At 50.0% G+C, this 16366-nt stretch overlaps 1 protein-coding gene across 1 annotated transcript; it reads right to left on the bottom strand.

Moving 5' to 3' along the window:
- Nucleotides 1-1366: 1366 nt before the first annotated feature.
- On the bottom strand, nt 1367-14381 carry PIPOX (pipecolic acid and sarcosine oxidase). The gene is made up of 8 exons (XM_032428995.1): nt 14066-14381; nt 11805-11953; nt 4566-4779; nt 4109-4291; nt 3451-3603; nt 2920-3078; nt 2263-2338; nt 1367-1979 (listed from the first exon to the last, which is right to left on the bottom strand). Exons 1-8 carry the CDS (start codon nt 14177-14179, stop codon nt 1849-1851), a joined length of 1179 nt encoding a protein of 392 aa, XP_032284886.1. The 5' UTR covers nt 14180-14381; the 3' UTR covers nt 1367-1848.
- Between the last annotated feature and the right edge of the window lie 1985 nt (nt 14382-16366).

Here is a 16366-nt window from a genome sequence, read left to right as displayed (position 1 = left end):
TATCTTCCTGAACTGAAACCCTGTGTCCATTAAGCACTAACGCCTCATTCCCCCCTTTCCCCGGCCCCCGGGGGCAACATTCCACCTCCTGTCCCTGTGAATCTGTCAGTACCTCACGTGAGTGGAACCCTCCAGTGTCTGTCCTTTTGTGTCTGGCTTATTTCACTTAGCATCCTGTCTTCAAGGCTCATCCATGTTGTAGCACATTATTCTGACTTTACAGATGTGACTATTCCCACTTTGCAGGGGCTGAGGTTTCAGGGGAGCCTCTGAGAGCAACCGAGACGCAGATCTGGCGGGGGCGGGGGCTGGGGAGGCTGGCTGGCTTTTACAATCCCCTGGAGAAATCAGTGCTGATCTGTGTGCCTAGGCCTATGACGCAATTTCTTCTGTGTTGTCTTTCCTTTGGGGACATTTTTACTCTTATTCCCATTTCCCACTCTTCCCGCTCAGGGCCTCCTTCTAACATTTCCACCCCAGCTGGTCCCAGGGTTTCTTTCCCCGGAGCAGGCGATCTCTCAGGTCAAACCGGCCTGGTCCGGAGATGCCCCTGCTGGGGTTTCCACGGAGCACATTCAGCAGTCCCTGTTCACACCCCTCACCCCTCCACCCGCCCTGGGCTAGTTAGGAGCCTGTTCCCTTCCAAAGCAATTAAGTGCAAGGAGGCCAGCCGACTGGGTGCTAATGCCGTTTCATTAAGTGGGAGCAATCCTAATGATAATAAAATGGCACATTTAACATTCAAACATTGAACAGGGTTTCTAAGCGAGTATGTCTCTCTCTTCCTTTCTGGTATAACAGCTCCATCTTCATAAGGACCTGACAATACACCCTAATGAGAGACTGGGGAGCTAAGAGTCTTTACAGAGCCAGAGAGAGGATGAGAACCAGACAAAGAATTCAGGGAAAGAGGGTGCAGGGCACTGAGAAGACAAAGACCCCAAGAATTCCTGGGGTCATGGACTCTGGCCCTGATTTAGACAATGAGAGTCTCTAAGAAGTAATAGATTAGTTATAAGGTCACATGGAGAATAAAGCCCACCGCAGACTTTAATGCAATGTGGCTATTCATTTCTTTGCTTGCTCAACACGTTTTTTTCTACAAACATTTATGGTGACCCAAGGTGAGCCGGATTTTATGGGGGTTTGTGATGGAGGGTGACTCTAGTTTTAGGAAAAGGAACTCCAGGGGCGCCTGGGTGGCTCAGATGGTTAAGCGTCTGCCTTCGGCTCAGGTCATGATCCCGGGGTCCTGGGATCGAGCCCCACGTCAGGATCCTGGCTCAGCGGGGAGTCTGCTTCTCCCTCTCCCTCTGCCTCTCCCACTGCTCATGCTCTCTCTCTCTCTGTATCTCTGTGTCTCAAATGAATAAATAAAATCTTAAAAAAAAAAAAAGGAAAAGGAACTCCAAGGGCAGTAGCGACCCACAAATCATCTTGTTTACCCTCCCCTGGGCAGCTTTAGTCAAATCCACCCCAAGTTTATCAAATGTCTCAGCGAAGAGAATTATAACAACTGCTTGGGTCCCCTGAGCCAGTCTCTGTGCATCCTCCTTATTAAGACATCCATCTCAAAGGTCCTTGCTACTCAGTGATGGTAGAATATCTGGTTGACCTTCTGGAAGCAAAATCAAAGGTCCTTGCTATTCAGTGATGGTAGACTATCTGGTTGACCTTGTGAAAGCAAAAAAGTAGTGGGACTGGGGAGCTGGCCAGGGAAAGAAGGTCGATTCAATCATCCGATGTTGACAAGGGACTCAAGAGAGGCAGGAGAACAAGCTGACATTTAATAGCCACAGGGCTTTATTCCCAGCTCCTGTGCACACAAGGGAGGCTGCTGGCCAGGGGTCAAAGGTGGGCTTTGCCCAGGCCAGGGAAGCGACTCATCCGAAAAGGTGTCAAGTCATAGGATGGCGTTAATTTCATGCTTAATTCATACAGGATCTTCCCCACAACAGGGGAGAGCTTGAATCCATGTCCTAAGGAAAGGAGAGCAGGTGGTCAGGCATCCTCAGGGACAGCGGCTGGGGTCCCTGGATGTCTACTACCCTGTCCCCAAATAGGGCTAACTCTCTTCTTGGTCCGCATCCCAAAGCTGGAAGTTGCCTCCCACCAGAAGTACCTCTTCTCCTCTGTTTGCCCGCCCAGCCCCTTTATACACTCGAGTCTAGGCTTTGGCCCCCCAAGAGCATAGAAGACGCCATTTTGCCTGGTCCTGAGATAGGTGGGCTTTGAGGCACGTCTTCCCCTGTTCAGGCTCACCAGAGAATCCAGCACCAATGACAATGTTGTCATACTTCGGGTGGCGATCAAGAACGAAGTGCCCATCGGGGGTGTTCTAGAAAGAAACAATCACACTTGTGTCCTTTGAGGAGAGAAGGAGGAGGAAGAAGTGCAGGCTCAGAGGGGAGGGAACGAGGCTGGATTGCTTTCCAGAAAGAATGGGATGGGGCACGGGAATGCTTTCCTCATGCCAGTGCGGCCTCCGGGGATGACAGTCTTTCTCATTTGTCCATCTGCCTCTCTGCTCAGCCAGAGCTATGAACACAGTAGGTGCTCAGTGAATGCGTGTAAACCAACTTTAGCCAAGATGCCTCAGGCCCTGGTGACATCTGTCTCTTCTCTTCGTCCCTAAGGCCTGTTCAACTAGAACATCTTGCCAAAAAATCTTTTAGAGCTCTTCTGGGAAACATAGTGAGGGGCTGCCAGGCATAAGCCCGGTTTGCTAATGAAAAGGAATATGAATAACCTCTAACGGGCCCTCTCTGGGACAGGTGAACCAACGCACAGAAAGAAGCTCGTTTGTTTCAAGTCTCATACCAGGTCGGGGGTCAAACAGAAGCGAGCGGAGCCTTGCAGGGTCTGTCTGTCTCCTTCCCCCGTTCTCGGGGGGCCGTGAGAGGGCTGCCCACACCTTACCGTGTACAGGCAGCGCTCCAGGACGGCAAGCTCGGGCTCCAGGTCAGGTAAGTGATCTCTGACAAAGCGGCTCAGGATCTGGATGTCTCGGGTGTCCGAGAGTGCTTCCGGGCAGTCCCGCTCCTCAGGATCGGCACTGTTGCCGTGGTGATAGCAGACCTAGCTCCCAATCAGAGCAGTGTGAGCTGCGAGGACCCGGCCCAGGGGGCAGGCTCACACACAGAGTGCCCGCATCCATCATCCCGGCCTTCCCCAGTCCTGACAGGAGGCTGCCTTAGCTGTTCCTTCTTCCCTCCCCCCACCCCACAACACCATGTTTGCAAAGGAAGGGCTCCCTTTGCTGGGCCTCGGGACAGCTGGGGGGCTTGCGTTGCAAATAGCGAATAGGGAAGTATTCTCCTGCCCCTGCTGCGGGGGGGGATCCCAGGAATCTGTTGAAAAGGAAGTTAGAGCAGCTGCCCCAAATCTGGGTGGGGGGAGGTGAGCCGGGGGGGGCCCCCTACGAGCCCCTCTCTGGGCCTTTCTGCTCACCTTCATCAGCCCTGGGTACTCTCCAGAGGGCAACCCATAGATGTGGTGGGGAGCCAGGCTGAGGCCGAGGCCCAGGAAGCAAGGAAAGGCCTGGGACACACCATAGCTTCCAGGAACCTTCTCTCGCCAGTAACACACATTGATCCGCAGGGTCTTGAAGCAGAAAGAGGAAGTGGGAGATGAAGGGGGAAAGCCATAAAACTCTACAGATGGCGAGAACAGTTTCTTCTGAAGTCCTGTAGTTCTTGAATACAAGCCCGGATGCCCCCCTTAACTCTTCCATCCTGTTTCACCCAATTCTCACGTCATCGGTATATTCCATTTTGATATGAGGCACAAAGATCTCTGCATCCCTGTCTCTTCCCCTAGACTTAGTCTCCCATAACTGCACCCAGCCCTACTTCTCTCTCTCTCTCTCCAGCACTTAACAATGTCTGATTTAGTGAGTTCCTGAGGGCTTTCTATTGATTCTATAATTTAATTCTCTAACAGACCTATCCCCATTTTACACGTTATAAAACTGAGGCTCATGAGAGGAACTAATTGGCCCAAGGTCATCCACCAATAAGTGGCAGATCCAGGACTCAAACTCGAGTCCATCTGACTCCCAGGTGTCTTCTCTTAAGCACCAACTCTCAGGCTTCCAGCCCCCCCTTACTTGGAGAGGCAGCTCAATTCCCAGGGGACGGAGGAGCCGGTTGGTCCAGGGACCTGCTGTGATGATCAAGCTCTTGGCTTGGTAGCTCCTGGAGGTACTTCTCACTGTGACGGGTCGCCCTGGTCTTATCTCCATCACCTTCTCTCCATCACGCACTAGGCCTCCGAGACGTCGAATTGCATCCTGAAAGGGCGGCGGCCGGGAAGGGCAAATTAGTTAGATAGCTAGATGGTTCTCCCTGGTGAACAACAGAGTCCTTCCCTTTGGGCAGAAAAGAGTGCAGACTCCAGACCTCCTGTCCCGTATTGGCAAGGCCTAGTGGGGTATATAGACTGCCCTCTGCCCAAAAGGTCAAGAATAAAGCCAGCAGGGCAAAGGCTCTCATCCCAAGGAGGCTGGGGGTGGTATATTGGAACCACGAGAGGAGCTGCGTTGCCCCAGACACTGCACATCCTACCTGGAGGGCTCTGAGGGCCCTGTCTGCATAGAGAAGCCCTCCAGACTTGTCCAAGAGCCCCACTTCTCCCCCGGCCAACCGAACATTGGGGAAACGTTGCTTCAGTTCCTCAGCTGAAAGACACTGGTGTTCCACCCCCTGTCGAGACAAAGTGGCCTGGATGGTTTTTAATTCTGAATTCTCCCTCATTCCCAGCAGCAGTAGCCCAGTCTGCCTGTAAAAAGAAAGAAAGAAAGAAAGAAAAAAGAAAGAAAGAAAGAAAGAAAGAAAGAAAGAAAAAGAAAGAAAGAAAGAAAGAAAGAAAGAAAGAAAGAAAGAAAGAAAAAGAAGGAAAGAAAGAAGAAAGAAAAGAAAAGAAAAGAAAAGAAAGGCATATGGGTGAGGGTATGAGTCAGGGCCCTGGGCCCTTCTCTCTCATTCTTCAGCAAGGGTCCCATCAAGGAGGGTCCCAGTCTCATGTTCAAAGAACTGGTAAAGTCAGGGGCGCCTGGCTGGCTCAGTCGGTAGAGCATGCGACTCTTGATCTCAGGGTGGTGAGTTCAAGCCCCGCATTGGGCGTGGAACCTACTTAAAAAGATTTTTAAAAATGGGGGTGCCTGGGTGGCTCAGTCTGTTGGGCATCCGACTCTTGGTTTAGGTCAGGTCATGATCTCATGGGTCGTGGATCAAGCCCATGTGGGGCTCCGAGCTCAGTGAGCAGTCTGCTGGAGATTCTCTCCCTCTGCCCCCCTACATCCCCCTGCTCATGCTCACTCTCTCTCTCAAATAAATAAATAAATCTCTTTAAAAAATATTTTAACAATTAAAAAAATAAAAAGAACTGGTAAAGTCATGTCGATGCTGTCGTTAGGGTCGCACTCAGTATCCCTGAGCTGGCTGCCAGCCCATTCCCAAGTCTGCCCTTGGCTCTCACGATTGGTTTGCTTGTCCCTCCAGCCTCTCGGGATCCATCCCGCCCTTTGGGCGGACATCGGAAATCCTCTTATTGCCGCACCTAGAAAGTGGTAGGTCTTTCTTCCTCTTCCTCCATCCCCTGACCCACTCACTGTTCTGATCTAGATTCTTTATCCTCTTTCCCCGCTATTTCACTACCCCCTGCTCTTTCTTTTCCTTTGTCTCGTTTCCTCTCATATCATGTTTTGTCCCTTGCTGTGCATCTCTCAGGTCCTCCTCCGAGGCTGCCCATTTTGTGGAAAGGATCCTAAATTGGGAGTCCTGGCTCTGGGTCCAGTCCTGGCAGACCCCTTGTGACGTTGTCCTGGTGGCACACTGCTCCAGGCCCCAAATTCCTCTGTAATGCAAGCCTGCTGGACTATTGGTGGTCCCGCCCCGACCCTGGGGCATAGGGACCTGGCACGGGCCACTTTTGTAGTTGCCACAATGCCTGGGGTTGGCTCCTCACATTTAGTGGGCTGAACCTGCAAAGCTCAGGAAGATCCCACCCAAATGCCGACAGCGCCCTCATGCAGAAACACCAGTAGGTGGTCTCTGAGGGTTCCAGCAATTAATTCCATGATTCTATGGTTTTGTTCCTCCCTCTACTTCCCTTTCTGCTTCTTACTCTCCAGGGGAGTGAAAGCTGTTTCTCTTTAATACTTCCCGTCTCTCTTCACAAGAGACCAGAGCTGATCTAACTTTTGGTGGGAACGGATCTGAACAATGGAAGGGTCACTGTGGCCCTTGGGACCATTGCTGCCGTCCCTCTCCCTTTCAGCAGCCACAGTGACCAACATCAGCCTGGTACATCCCCCAGGTACTGTGTATAAAGCTCGTAATAGCCTATAATGGAGTCTCATGGATATTACATGCTTCCAAATCCCACATTATCTGGTTGGGGGGATTAAAGAGAAGATTGGGAGGGGGTAGGGACACAGCAGGCCCTGGGGCTGGTGTCAGTACACAGACCCACGCAGCGTGCCCAATCCATTTGCCATGGCCCCCGCCTACCCAGCATTCAGCACCGGGTGAGAAAGAATGAGCGTCTCGGCCTCTTCAAAGCTTAGCAGAGGAAAGATGCTGTTGAATCCCCACTAGCCAGCAGGGTCTTTTCCCCGTGGCCCCAAAAAGGACTTCAGATTGGTTCTCAGGTAATGAAAACTTGCCTAGGACACTTCTCGGTCAACAGGATCATTAAGAAGTCACGCAAGTATATGATCTTGAACCCTGTTTACTGGATGCGGTTGTGGCTGGGTGGGATTCTGCGGAAGACCTGGCTTAACCCTCGCCTCAGCAGTTATCATGTCAAACCCCTGGCTCAGGAATCCCAGAGCAGCATATTCCAACCCCTGCCTGCCGTACACCGGCCGCGGTCTCCCATGTACCCTGTGATTTAGCTACATCCTTTCCACCCTGCTTCCCTTCCTCTCTCCCTCCCTCCCTCCCTTCCTTCCTTCCTTTTTTCCTTGAAGTCAGAACTCCTCTTACAGGAAGGTGCTGTATGGGGAAAACAAACTCATGCCAAGACAACAGGCAAATCTGTCAAATTATGAAATGCTGAGTGATGTTCTAATTCCCAAGCCATCCTGTGGTGGATGAAGCGAGAGCCCCCACCCCTAGGAGTAATCAGTGAGCTGATTCTGCCGGTGAATGTAATTGTGCCGATTGTAATCATTTTGCTCCAGCTCTCACCCCTGTGGCATTTATTTCTTAGCCCAGATATTGATCTAACAGTGGGAAATTTTCCATCTGAATTTGTGATGCTGGACCCTCCCCTAGTCCAAAGATGCATTTGGGAAATTCTCATTTTCCGTGGATCACAGCTGAGCTATTTGGCCTAAGGGAAACCTTGCACTGCTGGAGAAATGTCTCGGATTGGAGAGAGATTTTTGACCATTATGAGCAAATCGGAAATAAATGTAAAACACTGCCTGCAAATGCAAAGGCCTGTCATTATGGGAGATAGGTGAGAGGCTCCTGCGGGAAATGCTCCAAGAATTGGAAATCAGTCAGTCAAGACCGGGATCAGAGAATGGGCCTTTTCCCCCCAGTATGAAGACAGATGACTTCCATGGGCAGATTGAAAATCATTTAAGTGCTTATTTTCTTAATGGCTTTTCCTAGATCCCAATAAACAGACCGCTCATTCTGCATCAATTTCTCACCCCTGTGCTCTGGGCCTCCCTCTGCTCTTTTTCGGCTCAGACCTAGGCTACGAAGTTTGGGGAGGAGAGGAATGAGAAGAGATAGGCCACTGCAAAAAAAAAAAAAAAAAATTGTCCAGGAACTGCCCGGTCGGGGCTGGCCTAGAAAGAAAGCTCCCTGAAGCGAGGCTGGGTTGTCAGGGACCCTGGAAAGAGTGCAGCTGCCAGCTCCCAGCTCCCAGCTCCCAGTACGCCGTCAGCTGAGCGCAGAGCGTTTGGTATGAACTGTGCCTTCCCCCAGCCTTCACTGGATCCAGCCCTAGGAAGAGGTAATCGAAGAATCCTCCCACGGGCCTTGTTGACTCCTCTAGCCAACTAAAGCCTCGGACATGATGTAAGGAGCCGGTGATCAGAGATTTCCATCCGTTACTACGGCAGGACAGGAGGCCCGATGGCGCAGGGAGGCATTGGGAGGGGCAGACAGCTCCCCCTGCACCTGCCACCTCCCATCCCAGGCTCTCACTTCCCCCTCTCGGGGGTTAAGAGTTGCCAGTCAAGCCGGCTCCCAGAGTCACCGTGGAGAAAGGACTCAGTAATAGCTGCTGTCTTTGTTGGTTTTGGAGGAGCTCTTGGCTTTCATCTTCCGCTCAGTGGGCCGAGGCGGAATTGGTTAACAAAGACCGCTCTGGGGAGGGGATGTGGCTCACAAGCCAGACACTTCACAGACACAGGAAGCAGCCGCTGCGGAGGGGGCCGCCAGGTTCCGCCGGCAGCTGGAGAGCCTACGGCTGTGATCTTGTCTGATATTGTCAGCTAAGCAGGGGCAGCCCGGGTCAGGAGCCAGATATTAGGACTCCAAGGGAGAAGGCGGGGCAAGCGAGAGATGGGCCCCAGAGCTGGGATTTGCTGGTGGTATCAGCGTCCTGGCTGTACACATCACGAAAGACTCAGACCTTGTGATCTGACACGCGGGCCGTCGTCTGTACCCGGAATCTATGCAAATATCCTGAGCCCACCCAGGTTTAGTATGCCACTGTCACAGGAAGAGGCAGGACAGAATAAAAAGAATCAGACAACCACCTGAACGACCAACTCCCGGAGATGTTTGTTTGTTTGTTTAATCACCATCAAATAGCATTAAGTAAACACATTCATATCTATCAGCTAGATGATGATGATGTGCTGGTTCTCCCAGAAGAACCTAGGAGAATAAGAACCACAGAGATGATAAATCATTTAGAACATCAGAGTCAAGAACAAAAGCGAAAAGATTTGGAATGGGAAATATCCGTTCTGTGTTCCTAAGTCAAAGAACCAAATAAATGAGGGTACCCCAGTGAATCAGATTAGCCATAAGAAAGGACTTGATGATGATTGTAACAATAATAATAATGGCAACACCTAGCACCCTGTAGAACTCAAAAGAATTTCCAAAGCACATTCACTTTACTCTTCATTTTTCATAATTGGGGAGGTGAGGCATCAGAATGGTCTTTGAAGAGGGTCTGTGATATGTTCCTGTCTTTAAATATACATTAGCAGTCTTTTTTTTTTTTAAGATTTTATTTATTTATTTGAGACAGAGAGAAAGAGAGAGAGAGAGAGCACATGAGAGGGGGGAGGGTCAGAGGGAGAAGCAGGCCTCCCACTGAGCAGGGAGCCCAATGTGGGGCTCCATCCCAGGACCCTGGGACCATGACCTGAGCCGAAGGCAGACGCTTAACCAACTGAGCCAACCAGGTGCCCCATTAGCAGTCTTTCGACCCAGGATGATTTAGACATGAATTTGTTGAGACAGAGGGGATGGACAAGGCCACCAGTTTGTGGTATCTTCTAAACCAGGGGCCAGCACACTGTGACCCAGGAACCAGACCGGGTCTATAGCCTATTTTTGTTTGTCATACAAGCCAAGATGATTTTTGTATTTTTTAATGGTTGATTAAAAAAAGAATAATATTTCATGACATGAAAAGTGCATGAAATTTCAGCATCCACGAATAAAGTTTTATTGGCACACAGCCATGTTCGTTTATTTACGTATCATCTGGGGCTACTCTCAAACTACAATGGCAGAGTTGGGTAACTGGCAGAGTTGAATAGTTAGAATGAGACCATTGGCCTGCAAAGTCTAAAATACTATGGCCATTCTGGAGAACGTTCACTAAGCCCTATTCTAGACTAAGAATGTGGTAAGCTTGTGATTTGCACTAATAGGTTAAGACTCTGACTACTCGGTAGCAACCCTCTCATAAGGTTGTGGGGAGAATTAAATGAGTTAACATGTATTGAGTACTTTTAAAGCAGCCTTAGTTTCTTATCACGAGCACTCAATACGTAATGATGGTGATGAGGGTGATGGTGAGGGACTTGTCAGGTACCACTCTAAGCTCTTCACAGACTCATCCTCACGACGGCGCCATGAAATAGACACCCCTCCTTTACAGGTGAGAAAACTGAGTCTCACAGAGGTTAAACAGCTTGCTCCAAACCACACAGCTGAATGTGTCAGAGCTGACATGGAGAGCCAGGTCTGCCTGGTCCCAAAGCCCTTCCAAATTCCTGTCCTCCTGCCAAGAGGAGAACTGTGAGATTATGAGAATCTCCCACCCAAGCGTTCCTTTCCCTCGCCCCAGCCGCCATTCTCCTTGATGTCCATAGTTGCTGCATCCCACCTGTCTCCTCTTGCGCTTCTTCCTCCCTGTGCAGTGGAGCTAGGATACGGCTGGTGCAGCATAGGTAGAAGGAGCTGCCATTTATCGAAAGGGGCTAGGCTCTACGCCAAGTACCTCATGAGAGTCTAAGGGGCGCCCGGGTGACTCAGTCAGTTAAGCATCCAACTCTTGATTTCAGCTCAGGTCATGATCTCAGGGTTGTGACATCGAGCCCCACGTCGGGCTCCATGCTGGGTGTGGAGCCTGCTTAAGATTCTCTCTCTTCCTCCTCCCTCCCCCACCTCCTTCTCTTAAAAAAAAAAAAGTCTCATTTAATCCTCCACAAAGCCTTGTGAGGAAAAAATGAGGCACAGAGAGGTACAGAAACTTTTCCAATGTCACACAGCCAGTAAGAGGTAGAGCACAAAGTCAAGTTCAAGCCTGTCTCCAGAATCACGTCCCTTCTGAAAGATTCCAGACACTCTCCTAACATCTCTTAGTTACCTCCATGTCTGCTGGGAAGAAGTGTGCCCTCCAAGGCCTCAGCACTTCTTTTAGTACCAGAAACTCAGCAGTATTCACAGATGGCTGACAGAGAGGGGTCCCTTTGCCAGGCCACCCTTCAGCAAGACATGCTCCTTTATTTGGGTGCTGGGTGCATTAGCTGCCTATGGAATAAATCTGTAATTAGCTGTCCTAGCTATATTTGCATAATGGATTTCACTTTGTTCTTAAGTTAATGGTGTTTTTGCAACAGAACAGTAACCTCTTGGTTCCTGGCCATTAAAATAACTGCCACCCTGTAGGACAGAGCCGTGGTTTTGTAGAAAGTTCAGTTAAGAGCCACAGAGAAGGTGGGAAGGGATGTGGGGTGGGTGGTTAGAGTCCTCTGTGCACCGTGGATTGTTTGCCTTCTTCCCCGTGAGTGTTTGAAAGGCCAGTGGAGGTTGGGGGGGGGAGGAGGAGTCTTAAGGGTTAGAGAGCCATGGGGCAGCAGAGATCCCTAGCAAGCAATGGGGCCTGAAGAGGAGGCTTACAGGGAGAGGCATTCAGAGACAATGAAATGGATTATAAGGGTCGCTCTGGGGGAGAGGACCCAGCGTGAAAGGTTATGATATTAGTAGCAATATAAAGAACCAAGACAACAGCCTCCTCCTTAATTCAATCTCTGCCCTAAAAGAGTCTCAGATGGCTCCATAGAGACGCAGATACAAACTTCAGCTCTGGGCATCTGCTCCCAGTGTCTTCAGCAGTCTTCCCAGTACACCCTCTGCGGGCCCTGGGTGCATGCTCAGAACCCAGCCTTGGAACTCAGAGCAGTGACGGGAGCCAGCTGGACCGATGGGGCAATCAAAACAGTGAGCAGGATGCTCGCATGTGTCTGGGGCCTCCCTAGGCCCTGTGTCCCTCCACTGCATTTCGGGTGTTCATGGCACTGCCCTCTCACCTACTCAAAGCACCTCCAGGCACCAGGCCCCACAATTCAAGGAATTCCCCCACCCGCCAACCTGTGTAACTGGGTTCCAGCCTCGCGCTCCAGCTGGGCCCATATCCAGTAGCACTCATCCATCATCTGGGTGTAAAAGTCTTCAGGGTATGCCCTCCGGATTATCCGGCTCTGCCCATGGGAGCTTCCTCGGGAGTGTGGTAGAAAAAACTGGAAATGGAGAACAAGAGAGACAACCGAAGCTGTTACCCCTTGCACGGTCCCTTCCCCCCTTAGGAGCTAGCTCGTCACGTGCTGTCAAGCAGGAGCGCTTATTCTCCAAATATTTCCATACATTCTCCCTTTAGGGCCAAGTTACTGATTTGGCCATGAGCATAGAAGTTCTTCAGTAGCGCTAACTCAGTAACAATACTGGTAACAATTAACTTGGTAACATTACTCACATCCCAAAGTCCCTTTGTTGGTTAGTCTTTGGTCATCTTGCTGCAACCCTTCCCCACTTGGTCTCATAGAGAAGCATAATTAGAAAGAACCTTTGAGGGGCACCTGGGTGGCTCAGTCATTAAGCGTCTGCCTTCGGCTCAGGTCACGATCCCAGGGTCCTGGGATCGAGCCCCGCATCAGGCTCCCTGCTCTGCAGGAAGTCTGCTTCTCCCTCTCCCACTCCCCCTGCTTGTGTTCCCTCTCTTGCTGTGTCTCTCTCTGTCAAATAAATAAATAAAATCTTTAAAAAGAAAGAAAGAAAGAACCTTTGAGATCATTCCAGTTTAGCCCCCTTCATTTTTTTTTTCCAAAATTTTATTTAAATTCTAGTTAGTTAACATATGGTGTAATATTGGCTTCAGGAGTAGAACTTAGTGATGCATCACTTGCATATAACACCCAGTGCTCATCACAACAAGCGCCTTCCTTAATCCCCGTCACCCAGCTAGCCCATCCCCTGTCCACTTCCCTCCAGCAACCCTCAGTTTGTTCTCTATCATTAAGAGTCTCTTATGGTTTGTTTCCCTCTCTTTTTTCCCCCTTCCCATATGTTCATCTCTTTTGTTTCTTAAATTCCACATATGAGTGAAATCATATGGTATTTGTCTTTCTCTGACTGATTTATTTCACTTAGCATAATACCCTCTAGTTCCATCCCCATCATTGCAAATGGCAAGATTTCCATTTTTTGATGGCTGAGTAATATTCCATTGTGTATATATACCACATCTTCTTTATCTATTCATCTGTCAATGGACACTTGGGCTCTTTCCATAGTTTGGCTATTGTTGATCATGCTGCTATAAACATCGGGGTGCATGTACCTCTCCCAATCTGTATTTTTGTATCCTTTGGGTAAATACCTAGTAGTGCAATTGCTGGATCCTAGGGTAGCTCTATTTTTAACTTTTTAAGGAACCTGCAGGCTGTTTTCCATAGCCCCCTTCATTTTCTGGACAAGGAAGCTGATGCTTTTTCTCTCTGGCTTCTGATCACTCGGGACAAGGGAACCACCTTGGGATTTAGCAAAAGATGGAGAGTTTCCTGCAAGGTTAGACCAGGAATCCCTTAGGCTTTGAGAAAACTGATAGAGAAATGAAAAAGGTTTCTAACCAATCCAGTTTGTTACCAAGAAGAGTAAGCCAAAACCCACCAGGATAGCTGTAGGCAGGATGGGAGGATAGAAGCCTTTGGAAAGTGGTCTGCATGGACCTGCCTGGGAAGGACCCTGGAGATATGTAGTTCCCCCTGCCCCCACATGTGCAGTGATCACTGCAGACTGTACTGTGTGGGGTCACCTTTTCTATAAGGACAAAGAAGACCTAAGTCTTATTTCCTGTGTATCAAACAATAAGGCTGCTATTAACCAGAAGTAGCAGAAAAAACAGAAGTCTCTGCTGGGTTCCAGGGTGAGAGGCCAGAACACCCAGGGAAGAATCTTACCTCTTAGGCTGACAAATCAGCTTTTCCCCCTTGGGCAAAATTATTTTTACTTAAGTTACCCCAAAACAGAACTCATTATTTTTCTGGGCTAGATCAAACATTTTGGTACAGAAGAGACTGGGTGACGGGAAGGAAGAGAACAGGACCTGGGATACTTCTTGATCAAGGGCAGGCAGTAAAAGGAGGAAATGTGCCTAGAAACCCAATATGGGTCTCAGGGAGGGTGGAACTTCCTTTGCATTGTCATGAAACCAGGCAGCAAAGCTGCAAATCGCACAAAATTTGACAGTCAGACCCTTTGGCCTCACCCCAAAGCCTGCTGGCTCTGGAAACTTCTCCCTAGAGGAGGAGGGAGGGACAGTGCCTAAAGTGGGGAGTGCAGAGGGGACACAGTACCTGCTCCAGCAGGATGACCCTCTTCCCGTGTTTGGCCAGGTGGTACGCAGTGAAGCAGCCTTGGATGCCTGCCCCGATCACGATGGCATCAAAGAGATCTTTCTGAGCAGCCATGACCCGCTTAGCCCCACAGCTACAAGGCCCACACACAAAGAAGAAAGCAAGCAAAAGTAGGCTCTGGGCTAAAGGAGGAGGAGTAGGGCAAAGTCCAGCCTGGCCAGCATTCCCACAATCCCCTGGGCTGCGTCCTTCTCCCCACTCCTCCCTCCCGGCAAAGCCTGGCCTAGGGCTTAGCCCCTGCCTCCCCTGCAGAGCAGAACCGGGTCGTCTGATTTCTGAGGTTTAGCCCAGCTCAGCAGCCAGCCTCACCCTTGTATCCCTCTAGCTTTCTATTCTTGGCTCAATTATTGTCATGCAAATGGCTCCTTCCTATGCCACCTTCCTGTCTCATTATGATCTTTGTCTCGGGGACTTCGGCCCTGGAATTTCAATGCCTCCTAGACCAAGCTGGGCACCGGGAATGCTGCCTCCCCCTGCTGGCTTCCCTCCCTTCAGCCTGATTTCCTTTGGAGATTCTAAAGGGCCGAGCTAAGAACTTGGCACTCTGCCCAGGGTAAGGCCCACCTCCCTGGTGGGTGGTGAGGTCAGCGGGTACACGCAGGGAACAATTGGGACGGCAGTTTTGTGATTATGAAATTATTCTCAGCATCTTTTACTTTTGGTTTTTACAAAGGAGAAGAAATTATCGCGAGCAAATGGAAAGGACAGAGTGAGAGGAGGCGCCTTCTCCTGAGGCACAGAGGGGGCCTCAGGCACCAGCCCCGGGCAGGGAGGGGCCCTGGAGTGAGCACACCGCCCTCTGGAAGTCCCAGTACCCGCATTCAGGACAGAGCTAGGATTTGTAGGGCCTGGTTCTTAGACAATTTGCGGGTCTTCTTTAAGGAAAGGAAAAGAAAATTTATGAATCCAAAATTAGGTCCTAGGACTAAGAAGAGACTGTCCAGTTAAGGAGCCCTGTGGTTGAAGTTCTGTTAGCTTCATGGTGAATCTGCCTATGTACACATCACCTCGTTTAATCCCTGCAGCCACAGGAGGCCATATGTTTATCCCCACTTTGGGCATAATAAGATGGCCCCCAATTTTTGTCATTCCTCCCATCATGGGCTCTGTGACTGCATGACCAATAGAATATGGCGGAAGTGACACTTTCTGGCCCAGGCCTTAAGACACTGAGAGCTTCTTCTTCTGGTCCTGGAGCACTCCCTCTTGGAGCCCTGAGCCACCATGTTAGAGGTCCAACCACCCTGTGGGAAAGACCATGTGGGGAGGCCCTGACACTGCGCGGAGAGCTAGACAGAAGAGTGGAGCCATCTTGGACCCCCAGCTCCAGCCCAGCCACCAGCTCAATACTGCTGAGTGACCCGACTAAGGCCACATGGAGCAGAATCACCCGGACAAGCCCCATCTGAATTCCTGATCCACAGAATCATGAGATAGAATAGAAATAGTTGTTGGTTTAGCCACGAAGTTTTGGGGTAGTTTTGTATGCAGCCATAACTGAAACACCTCTTTTTTAAGACTTTTTATTTTATTTATTTGAGAGAGAGAGCAGGAGCTGGGGGGAGGAGCAGAGGGAGAGAGAGAAGCAGACTCCCCGCTGAGCAGGATGTGGGCTCAACCCCAGGCAGATGCTTAACTGACTGAGCCCCCAGGCGCTCCTGAAATATCTCTTTACAACCAAAGACGTTAAGGCTCACAAAGCCACACACCTGGTAAGCATAGGCACTGAGATGTGAACCTAGGGTCATCTGCTCCAGATCCTGTTCCCTTAACCACTGTGCTATACCGGGAATTCTTCAGAACTCGTACTGATGATTCTGATTTCAGTAGTTTGCTGTTTCTTTCATGGCCATACTGTGAGTGGGGAAAAAATACTGGATCAGGAAATCCGTGTGATCGCAGGTGGCTGCCCAGCCTTGGCGAAGTGGCCCACCCTCAGCAAAGGATGCCCCCGAGTGGCCTGGGCAACTAGCTGTCTTCTCGGCCCAGCCCCTCCTTTACTAGGAAAAGGGGGGTCCAGAGAAGGGGTACCATATGACTGGCTTTTTTTTTTTTTCCTTCGGGGCAAAAAACCACTCTAGAATCCAGAAGTCATCTCACCTCCACCTGACCCCCTAACCCACATGGACGGGCTGGCATCTGCCTCACAATTGGACATTTCCCTTAGAGGTAAAGGATGGTAGACATAACAGGGAAAGTGTACTATTTAAATATGCAAAAGCTTGATAGAAATATGTAAGG

The sequence above is a fragment of the Phoca vitulina genome, unplaced genomic scaffold (genome assembly GCF_004348235.1).
Source record: "Phoca vitulina isolate PV1807 unplaced genomic scaffold, GSC_HSeal_1.0 scaffold40, whole genome shotgun sequence".
Taxonomy (NCBI): Eukaryota; Metazoa; Chordata; class Mammalia; order Carnivora; family Phocidae; genus Phoca; species Phoca vitulina.
Note: the sequence above shows the minus strand (reverse complement) of the source record. Positions and strands in the feature narration are given on the sequence as shown.

What these genes read in the sequence shown, in the direction of transcription:
- PIPOX (XM_032428995.1), bottom strand. Translation starts at nt 14,179, where the DNA reads ATGGCTGCTCAGAAAGATCTCTTTGATGCCATCGTGATCGGGGCAGGC. An exon ending in GCTGGAACCCAGTTACACAG is followed by an intron (nt 4,780 to 11,804) that starts GTTGGCGGGTGG and finishes TTCTTTTTACAG; the next exon opens with GCAGACTGGGCTACTGCTGC. An exon ending in TGGAGCGCTGCCTGTACACG is followed by an intron (nt 2,339 to 2,919) that starts GTAAGGTGTGGG and finishes GTTTCTTTCTAG; the next exon opens with AACACCCCCGATGGGCACTT.